At 39.8% G+C, this 11,430-nt stretch overlaps 1 protein-coding gene across 1 annotated transcript; it reads left to right on the top strand.

Annotated features, from left to right (window-relative positions):
- Positions 1 to 3,202: 3,202 nt before the first annotated feature.
- KGD4 (alpha-ketoglutarate dehydrogenase subunit 4) lies at positions 3,203 to 10,700 on the top strand. Its single transcript, XM_084629526.1, has 4 exons — positions 3,203 to 3,347; positions 5,369 to 5,432; positions 8,946 to 9,148; positions 10,543 to 10,700. The coding sequence occupies exons 1-4, from the start codon at positions 3,309 to 3,311 to the stop codon at positions 10,558 to 10,560; spliced, it is 324 nt and encodes a 107-aa protein (XP_084485652.1). The 5' UTR covers positions 3,203 to 3,308; the 3' UTR covers positions 10,561 to 10,700.
- Positions 10,701 to 11,430: the final 730 nt, after the last annotated feature.

Below are 11,430 nucleotides of genomic sequence, written 5' to 3' on the forward strand. Positions count from 1 at the left end.
AATGTCTGGATTTAAAATGAATTATACCAAATCTGAAATGCTAGCTATAAGTTTTCCAGACTTTGAAAAGTCACTCTTCCAGAAAATATCTGGGTACAAAGAGGTAACCAACTTTATAAGATACCTGGGAATTCAAATCTCAAACAAACTCTAAGAGCTCTATGATTTAAATATCAAACCATGACTTCAGCAAATGAAAAAAGATCTGTAGGGTTGGGGGAAGTCTGCCAATTTCTTGGTCGGAAAGAATTGCTGCAGTCAAAATGAACATTTTGCTAGTATCTTTCTTGTTTCAAAATATTCCTGTAATCATTCCAGGTAAAACCCTAGCAGCAATACAGAGCATGTTGTTAGAATGTATATGGAATAAGAGAAGACCAAGAGTAAGTGCAGACATTTTGTACTATCCTATTAAACAGGATGGACTTGCTGTTCAAAATATTCTATGGTACTGTGAAAATCAGCCAGCCCAAAGCAGTAGTGGAGTGGTAGCACCCTGACACCGCCAAACACTGGGTCTTTATTGAACAAAAAAGTTATTGCCAGCATAAACCTCACTAAACTACCCTGGATTAATTAAAACAAAAAACACCACCCTCCATAAATGTATACATATCTTTTAGCAAAGACTCTATGGTTTTGATATACAACATCTTGTCTCTTTTTTTTTTTCTTTCCCAATGACACTTATTACAAATAATCCAGATCTTAACCAAGTGACAAACGAGAGCATTTTAAAGATTCAAAGAGCCATAGAATATATATGGTTGTCCAGCTCTTCAGTAAAGAAACTTTTCTAACTTAGTTAGAGATCAAAATTAACTGGCCCACTCTTGTGTAGCACCAGTACTTTTGAATCAGACAGTATGTCTCTCATCTTTCTAGCAAAAAATTGTTTTTTACAGAGAGAGAACTTTAACAGAAGTGATGGCATTATAACTTATTTGGCGTATAGTCTGCTCAAGCCAAGCTACAGCATTCTTATCAATTATTTATGTACTGAATTGATAATATTTACAACTTTTCTAACAAAAGTCCATGTACGACATACGGGGAAAAGGACCTGTAGAGATAAATTACTCCGGAGGCATGGAAAAGAGGGCCAGCAACCTTTGTTTGTAGCACAATAAAATACACTTTATTTAAGATACTTGTTCAATGGTACCTCTCACCAGTCAGGTTAAAATGTAGAGAAAGATTGAATAGGGATAAATGTTGGAGAAATTGTGGTGAAAGAGGAGATTTTATGCATGTATGGTGGACTTGTCCAGTCATTAAAGAACAATAGGATGCAATCTGTAACCAACTATCACAATTTGGTGGATATATTACCCAACGATCCTTTGGTAAACTTCCTAGGGCTTCCTACTGGACATGATCACACAAAAGGAAATGAAGAATTGATCTTTTGTCTGCTAATAGCTGCTCAGCTATTGATAGCATCTCATTTGAAAAATAAAAATAGTCCAACTAAAGAGGAATGGTTCAAAAATATGGGAGATTGTGGTTATGCAAATATTAACATGCCAATTATGTACCCAGGAAAATAGAGGACAAATAGATACTTAGGTATTTGATTACTTTGTATTCAATATTCCAAATACATTCACCTGCAAAAACACCAGCACACCAGTCCAATTTTTGTATATTAACATTTTTGATAGACATGCCTAGTCTGTTAAATGTGTAATCATAGATTTCATTCAGTTTAATAAAATAACTAGAAATGACATGCCATGCCTGTTGTAATTATGCCCACTCTAATACGGTAACATCCTTTTGAATAGAGAGATTAGTACATTCCTGTATAATGTCTCCTTAAAAGCTCACTGTTACAATGATTTTTTTGTTTCTGATATTTATATGGCAAGGATTTGTGAACCTGTTAATATTTCCCAAATAAATAAATAGTAATAAAAATATGTAATAGTCTTTGGAGCTGAACAACATTGGTGCATATGTTACCTTAAAACTCCACAGAACTTCCCCTTTTCTTCAACTCCCAGTCATTGGAGCTCTTTCCTATCATCCTCACCTAGTAGATTTAAAACCAGAAGAGACCATTATGATCATGTAATCTGCCCACCTGTATTAAGACAGGCTGTAGAACTTCATCTAGTGATTCCTATATCAAGCCAAAAATTTATGATTGTACTAGTACACATCTTTTAGAAAGGCATCCACTCTTGATTTCAAAATCTCAAGTGATGGAGAATCCACCACATTCCTTAGTTGGTTAAATCATTTTTTTAAAAAGTGCCTTATTTCTAGTCTGAATTTTCAACTTCCACATAATGGATCTTTGGTAGCCTCTCGCTGCTAGACTACTCTGTTTAGGGTGACCATATGTCTGTTTTGGCCGGGACAGTCCATTTTTTAAGCCCCGTCCCAGCTGTCCGGCAAGAACAAACTGGACAAATGCTAAAAAAAAGTGGGGTGCAACCCCTTGTGTGGTGTGGAGGAATGCGTGGGGGAGGCATGATGGACAAGTTGCAATGCCAGCCCTGCGCAGAAGGGAGGGCTAGGGTGAATGGCTCAGGTGCCGTTCCAGTCGCACATGGAGAGGGGGAGTCTTAGGCTGGCCCTGTGTACGGGGGGTAGAGCGGGGCTGTGGGCCTGCCCCACGGTGTTTCACTTTTTCCCTTTGGGAAAATATGGTCACCCTAACTCTGCTAGACTAATAAGCATTCTACTACCAGATAGCCTCTCCCTGAGTAGGCACATGATAAGGTTCCCTCTTAACCTTCTAATAATACTTCTGACAAGGAAGCCAGGCTTGCTGGGATGGAAGGTTCACAACTCTTTGGAGCAGTGTATTTAAAACACCTAGGTCGGGTCTAATAGTGAATGTACAGCCAAAGGTGCTGGAACTAAGGGTGTGGGGGGTGCTGCAGCACTCCCTGGTTTGAAGTGGTTTCCATCATCTACAGGGTTTAGTTTGGTTCAATGGCTCTCGGCACCCGCACTGTACAAATTGTTCCAGCATCTCTGTGTGCAGCATAGGATTGTACTCAGCGTAGCACTTTGCGAACTGAACTATTGCAGCCATAGCTGCCACAACTGTCGAAGAAAGCCCGGACAGGCTGGCCTTGGAGAGCAACCAATACTCACGAGGCAGCAGAGCCCCGCCCACAGAACCCGACTCCAGCCCCGCCCTCCAGGCGGTTCTGGCCCGGCCACGCCCCCTGCCGTGTCCCCGCCCCTCGCAGAGATCCTGGCTTCAGCCCCGCCCCCTGCCGCGTCCCCGCCTCTCGCGGTGGGCGCCGTGCGCGCGGGCAGGAGGTTGCAGTAACTGGCTGCGGGTCACTATGGGCAGCAAGATGGCGGCCGCCAGCAGGGTCGTTCAGGTAACGAGAGTTGTTTCCCCGCGAAGGGGGCGGGCCCGGCCCGGCGCTCTGCGTTCGGCCGCCTAGGGGGAGGCTGGTGGGATCTGCCCGCCTCTGTCGGCGGCTGGCGGCGCTGGAGCGGCCGCAGAGCGGGAGCGGCCGGGGCTGATGCCCTTGACCTGGAGGTGCCGTTAGGGAGCCGGGACGCCGGGGGAGGGCTCTGGGCAGCGGCGGGCCGATGTGTTTCTGGGCCCGAGTTCGGCGAGGGGGCGAGCGGGTCTGAGCTGCGGGGCGGGATTGCGAGGGCGCTGGGGGTCAGTGACAGCAGTGGGTGCCTCATCTGTCCGGGGGCGGAGCCCGGACTGCCGCAGCCCGGGGGCCCTGTCGGGCCTATCTTGGAGTCCAGGGGTGATCCTCACTTGCCATGCAGTACCTACAACCAGGCTCCCTTCAGAGCTGCTGCCACCATCCCGCACTGGCTTTGTCCTGTGACCACAGCTTGGCTCTGCATGAAGGTGCAAGTGCCGAGGCTCTGCTCCCACGACCCGTGGTTTTGAGGCCAGTTTAATTGTTGGGAATGGGCCACATCCACCCTAGTTGAATTGGCCTCATTAGCACTGAGTCCCCACTTGATAAGGCAACTTACATCTTTTCATGTGCTGTATATTTATACCTGCCTGCTCACTGACAGGTTTCAGAGCAGCAGCCGTGTTGGTCTGTATTCGCAAAAAGAAAAGGAGTACTTGTGGCACCGTAGAGACTAACAAATTTATTATCTGATGACGTGAACTGTAGCTCACAAAAGCTTATGCTCAAATAAATTTGTTAGTCTCTACGGTGCCACAAGTCCTCCTTTTCTTTTTGCCTGCTTACTGTATTTTCCAGTCCATGTATCTGATGAAGTGGGTTATAGCCCACAAAAGCTTATTCCCAAATACATTTTTTAGTCTCTAAGGTGCCACAAGGACTCCTTGTTGTTTTTATTCCAGTCCTTTCCATTCTGGTTTAGCCATGTGGGCAACAGCCTGCTCTGATTGTCTTCAGCTTCTGCTTAAAGGGGCACCATTTTGCAAATCACACCTCTGTCAGAAATATGCACCAGCTATTAGTACAAGTAACCGTTAAGATACATGAAAGGAATTTGAGAAAATTCTTCTTTTCTGTTTTTTCTAGTCTTGTTTCCTTTGTGCCTTTGACAGCATTTTGTGTGTAGTAGAATTTTCTTTTCTGCTTCCTGGACCAAGCAAACAGTGGCTCTACAGAATCCTGATGTCCTCACATCCCTTTCTTCCCTACCCCTGTTGACCAGTCACCTGGTCTGTTGGACCTAGTGCTCCATTGCCTGCTTCTCTTGTGGTATTATTCCTACTGGTATAGGGATGCCAGCAAATTGCATAACTTGCAGTAGCCCTCATGAGAATTATGCAGCCTCAAAATGACCTCATGAGAATTATGCAGCCTCAAAATGACACCTTCCCAGAAATGCTTATTTGCAACTCATAAATTGCTGTTCTTGGGAATGAGGGAAAACCTTCTCTTTTTTTTTTTAAGAAATACACTTTGAATGAAAAAATATCTTAATGCAGATGGGGGTTGAACTCCATACCTGCTAATGAATGGCTTGAGACTAATTAACTCTGTCTCTCCATCTGAGCTAATGTGAAAAGGCAGAAAGGAACCAAAGGTCCCATGATCATAGCACAAAAACCTTAGAATCCAATTTATACTGCAGTTATAGTTACTCCTCTATAAGCTATAGTTAGTTGTTTGGAAACTGAAAAAGCATTGCATTTGCTTTATAGTCTAGTACAACTCTGAATCTGAAATGTCACTTGGACAGTTGTTGCCTTGATTAAAAATAAAATATAAATTATTGTAAATCTCCCAAATCTGGTGTTAATGAAAGCACAACGCAACAGTTGTAAAAATAATTGCTTAGTGTGTAGCATTCTTGCCATGAAAATCTCATGAACTTTTACATTTTATTTACCCAAATTTATATTTTTTTCCCTGCCTCCTTCCACTGCTATGTCTTGTTTTAGGTAGTCAAGCCACATACACCCTTAATCAAGTTCCCGGACAGAAAAAATAGCCCCAAACCTAAAAGTAAGTATTTCATTTGTAAATAAAACTTATACCATATCATACTTATTTGCCTTAATGTTTACATAAGGACCATGACACATTGTTTCTTTTTGGCTTATATGACTCAGTTATTTCTGAGCATTGACCTAGTTTGGTGGCAGCTGCCTGATTTTACGTTTAATGCATAAAACTGAGATTACCTTATTTCCTCTGTTGCCCAGGCAGAGTTTTGAGGATCTCCATTTTTATCCTACTTTAATCTTATACCATGAGCTCATTTTGCAAACACTAATCTCCATTTAAGAGAGGCTGTGCTAAACTCACTTTTGAGCAGCATGGGTTTTCAGTGAAGTTTGCTGCAAAAAGACAGTCTTTTTTTTTCCTTGCTTTGTCTGCAATATTTAAATCCTGGTGGTACCTGTGAGGGCAGTTTACTCCCACTATGCATAAGGGTAAAAAGTTTATATTTTGAAAAACAGTACTTGATCTGACTTTACTGAATATGTGTATATTACTACATTGATGCTTACAGGATACCAGTCACTATCTATCATATGTAGACATCAAAGTTGTCATTTTGCTCCATTGAAATGGGATTTTGTGTATTGTTATGACTAACATTCCTCTCGACTCAATAAAGTATTTGAAACAAAAATAGGAGCTGTTTTTATGAAATTCTAGCCTAATGCTTCACTTTTTGTTTGGAGGCTGTGATAATTCCTGGTTCATTCCTCTTTTAATTCAGTACCTGTGAGAACTTCTTAAATATTGGAGTCAAACCTGTTCAGCACACCTAAAATTAAAGGATCCCTTCCTGTTGATGTCCCCAGAGCTTACCTACTCATTTTAAGGTTTTTCACTGGTGGTGGTAGAGGTAGATATAATGAACATTACAATACTATAGAATTTTGAAAAATGAGAACTTTAATTTTTGGAATCTAATGCCTTCAACCCTAGTGTTGGAAGCACTCCATAAAAACCTTTTTTAAATCTGATGACTGTACGAGAGATTGATCTTCAGTTTATGACCTTCCTGCAAAATATAGTTGGAAGCCACTTTAATTATGCAGCTGCATTTTTTTGTCACCTGTATTACTTTGAACTGATTTACATTTTTCACTTGAGTAGTTGCACTACATAGTTGCTAATAAACTACCCTTTCTCTTGAGTTCGAATACCAGTTAAATCACAATTGAGAATTGAGAGTTTAAGTTTTCCTGTTAATGCCACAAAATATCTATTGGTTGGCTTGATTTTGACCTGAGTTTGAATTCCCATTGAATACTTTTGTTAAAAAATGACGTGTATTGACAGAATTCTGTGCAATGTCTTGGTCAGTTTTTGCCCACACCATCTAATTTGTATCCAGTTTCAACACTCTTTACTCTGTTGAAAATCTTTTTCAATGATGGAATAAACAACTAATTTCTCGTCTCTTATTCTTCTAAATCTGATATGCAAGTTCTGATTAGAGCTGGCTGAAACTCTCAATTTTTGATTCATCAGAAATTTCAGCTTTTCAGAAGTTGGATTTGTTCTCATCACAACAAAACCAAATTTGCTGAAATATTCAGCAAACAAATCCAGGATTTCAATTTGGAGACACTGAAACATGGTGTTTGTGGAATGAAATATGGGAAACTAATCAGAATGCTATTTACTGAATGTCAGTTTAATTGAGCCCCTGCTGGAATTCCCAGGGTCTGTGGTCCAGCATGACTCTTTAGCTTCCCTGGAAAATTTTGGACTAGCTTTAGTTGTGACTGTTTCGTGTGTGTGTAGATATAGACCTTCTTACCTTGATCCATGCCTTTGTCACCTCAAAACTGCTCTGTACACTTTCAATCAATTCATCCTGCAGTGATTTAGAATATGACGGCCTGTATTTTACCATGACATGATGCTTTTGTGGTTGGCTGTCTACTTGACTGGTTGGCCTTTAGGGCTCTGTTCCGGGTTCCCTCCTCAGTCTCTGGGAAGCCTTACCTATACTGCAGGTATCAAGTATAGTTTCTTCACTGTCAACTCCTAAATATATCTCTCTGCTGCTATCACCCGCAGTGTTCAGTCCCACATCTCTTCCTCAATATCCTTGAATTAGATGAAAGTCCACATGGCTAAAATAGAAAAACTCATCTTCCTCTACTTCTTTCTCTGACCTTATCAGCAACTTCATCATCCATCTGGTCGCCTGGGTTGGCAAGCATAGTGTCGCATTTGACTCCTTGTACATTTTGACTCATTTAAGATTGCTAAATCCTGTTACTGCTTATTCTGCAACTATCTTGTCACTGCTGCTTAAATGTTGGTCTTAGGTCTGATCATTTCTCACCTGGGCAACTGCAGCCTCCTCATCTCTGGCTTCCTTGACTTTTGCATTACGCTTACTCTAGTCCACAAATTGAGGCTGGGATGTAGTAGGATGGGAAATACTGCTCCCTTGGGACTTCAGTTAGGAATCTTTACTTCCATAGGATAGTATAATTGTGTAGTCTACTGTGTTGTCAAGTCTAAATCATTTATGCTTCTAGTTCTGTTTTTTTGCCCAGAGGGATGAATGCTTTATAAATATAAACACATTGCCAGTAGAATAATTCATTATCTGTTTTGACCATCTAGCCCCCATCGAGTCCTTGTATTGCTGTGCAGTGCTGACTTATATCACATTCAGAATCTTCCATCCTTGCAGCTTCAAGGTCTTTCTGACACCTAGTTTCCTACTCCTCAGCTCATGACCCAAGTGCTTATTTAGACTTGATGCTGTTTTTTTTACTTTTCCACAAGTTATTCCATGCCTTCTCTCAGTCTCCTATGCCTGGAACATCTTTCCTGATCCTGTGCATCTCAAATTCCTCAAAACTCACCCATTTTGGTCCATGTTCAGCAACTGACCTCTACCCCCTGTTTAGCCTCCCTGTGACCTTCATTTTGGATGTTACCTACAAACTATAGTATGTGAATTAATTAAAAATACAAACAAAACATAAAAAATGGGTATAATACAAACCACATTTTGTAATATTTCACAATTGCAACCTTCATCCAGTAGACCTGTCCTTTGTCTGTGGACAACTTGTATTGTAAACTACGTGAGTGGAAATATAATGACCAAGCCTTAAAGAATCCCACACGCGTATGGCTTTGTGTAAATACAAATACACTGTGGGGCACTGCATATTCTTAATCTGCGGTTACAGCTTCCCCGTGTAAGTATTTGCAACACTATGTACTGATTTAGCTACCGTTGCGACATCAGTAACTATCCCTTTCAATCTGTGCCTCCTCCAACTCTCAAAATTTGACTGTATCAGTGTTCTCATTGCTGTATTAGTCCCTAAAATTGAAAATAAAGGTATATGGTGAGAAGGAAGGGTTTTTAATTCATGCAAGTAGCTTTATAGTGAAAAATTCAACTGTATGACCAGTACTTTCTAACTTTTACTGACTGCACTAATGAATAACTATATTCAAGCTCTTTAAGGTATTAAAATATTCTCTGTACTTCTATACATGGTTTTGAAATCTGGGTTTCAGTGCAGGAATCTCTACAAGCAAGGGTACCACCACTCCATGCTTCAGCAGCACATATGTCTGTAGGAGACAGACCACAAGCCCTTCAAAACATTTCATCCATTAATAGAGTACAAGGCGCACCAGACACAACAGAATTAGTAAAAATATTACCTCAAAAGTACAGGAGAAAGCTGATATCAGATGAGGAGATGGAATACATTCAAGTAAGTTTTGTTATATTTGTTACTACATATGTCCTCTTTAGTTATTCACTATGTTGAAAACTTTGCAAAACAACTTCTGGACAACATGATAAATATCCTTGCTTTTAAACTCTTGTTAACTTTACACTTACATCAAGCATTACAACTTAGTTTGCAGTAAATGCAAACTAAGTATTCCTCAATACACAAGTTGGGTAGATAAGGTATCCCTATTTGGCAGTTCGGGATACTGACACAGAGAGGCTGTGACTTGCCCAAGGTCACACAGAAAGCCAGTGACAATCAGGATTAGAATTTGTTTTGAAATTCAAGACTACGATTAATCCATTAAACCATGTTGTTTCAATGTCATTGCCTATTGTATTTACAATTGTAGAATGTGCAATAAATAAATATACTAATTTTAATAGAAATACAATGTACAAAGGGTTGATCCTTTCAATTAGGAGTTTATTCAGAGGTAGTTTATGCCCAAAATATAGGTTGTGTGTTTAAAAATAAAAATTACAGAAACAAATATTCATGATTTATTTCACTGAAAACAAACTGAGTTTAAATGCTCCCTTATAGTGTTTGCAAACTAATATTGCAGCATTGTGCAAGTGCATGGGAGGCAGAAAATTTTATTGACTACAAAATGGCATTGTACCTGTAATTCGTTTAGTTTTGAGCACTTCATCACCAGATGGTGACAAATTGGGAGATTAGAGAATATTAAAAATATTAAAGAGCTGGGGGGATGGGTTTGAGGCAAGACTAAAAACTAAATCTGTTAGCTTGGTTAGGTGGTGATTAAGTCCACAAGTATTCAAAGGATATGAACATTGGTGACCGAGAGGAATTTTTATATAGGGTGGAAAGAGGGGATATAACTAGGAGTAATGGAATTAAAGAAGGTGTGAAACTTTCTGATGTTCAGCCTAAAAGTTACCCAAAAATGAGAGGTATTAAACTGTAAAAATCTAGTGGGGAAACAGTGGAAACATCATCTGCTGGACACCTTAGATTATTAAAACAAAGAATGTTTAAACTGGTAACTTGCTTTTTACTGCCTTTTTTGCACTTTTGAACTTGGACAAAGAAAATAACTAGTCAGTTTCTTTTTGCAGGCTTTTATTTACCAGTGTAATGCTGCAGTGTTCATTTTTACATGGACCTATACAAAAAGTTACATAAACATTCCTCAGATTTTGTGAGATTTTTTACAACATCTAAGACAAGTAGAAATGTTGTGTCCCTTCATGAAAGTAATAAATAAAAGGTAGAATTCTTAACTGTGCAATGACCCTGTATTGAAAACAGTACTTCCCTACTCAGTAACAAAGTGCAAACCAGCTTGTCAGCTTCCCTTTCCTTTAGTAGAAGACACGTAATTGTCTGTTTCTCTTTTACAGCGTGGAGGTCCAGAATAATTACAGAAGATACTTGTTCACTACTGTTGAATGAATTATTGTACTCACATTAAAGGCCTTCCTCACTCTATGAATGTTATAAACAGTTTAATAGCTTTAATAAAGACCCTGTATAAAGGGGTGAGAAAGATGAGACTTTAGATACTTGTCTTCTAATTTATGTTTCTGGGCCAGTTTTTCTGTTAAAGGCTGATTACGGTAATTGTCTGAATCCACTTTATAAACCTACACTATTAAAAAGTAACTTAAGCAATAAAATTGTCAAGAATATCTAGTTGTTGATCCACAAACAAAGGTCCAGATCTAGTGCAAAATCTCTCAGGCCCATAAGATGAGCATTGCTACTTTTTATTATAGGAACTCTGCAATCTTAATGTTCTTATTTTTCAACTTCAGACAGATTTTATCTAAAAACAAGCTTTGATTCTGGCATCCAGCTGCATGATGGCTGCTTGCCCTGACAGATTAAAAGCTTCTTGGGGTGGGAACAGAATTAAGATAGAGGTGATCAACTTATTCTTGGACTAATTTTAGTAATTAAAATTGTGTTTGGAACAGACTTAAACTCACCTGCCTACGGTTTTACAGAAAACTACCATTCTGAACTGATTGTTGCTTTCCTGAGCTTTAGGGATCAGGTACATCATGGGGCTGATGGGTTTGGCCTCAAGAAGAGAACTACAGGTCTGAGTCTAAGGAGTATACTATAAAATGTGTCCAAATTTTCCTGAAAATTATTCCACTTGAGAGCTGGAATATTATCCATAAAGTTCTGTTCTACAAACCAGTTTGAAGGCCCAAAAGCACACAATGAAGTGAATGGATTTAGGGGGGAAAAAACAAAAAAAAACCCTGTCTTCTGCCTTCCAA

The sequence above is a fragment of the Lepidochelys olivacea genome, assembly GCF_965140295.1.
Source record: "Lepidochelys olivacea isolate rLepOli2 genome assembly, chromosome: 5".
Classification (NCBI taxonomy): Eukaryota; Metazoa; Chordata; order Testudines; family Cheloniidae; genus Lepidochelys; species Lepidochelys olivacea.

Excerpts from the sequence above, each read along its gene's own strand:
- KGD4 (XM_084629526.1), top strand. The coding sequence starts at position 3,309 with ATGGGCAGCAAGATGGCGGCCGCCAGCAGGGTCGTTCAG. Across the intron at positions 3,348-5,368 it reads CCGCCAGCAGGGTCGTTCAG|GTAGTCAAGCCACATACACC; the intron begins GTAACGAGAGTT and ends GTCTTGTTTTAG. Across the intron at positions 5,433-8,945 it reads AAATAGCCCCAAACCTAAAA|TGCAGGAATCTCTACAAGCA; the intron begins GTAAGTATTTCA and ends TCTGGGTTTCAG.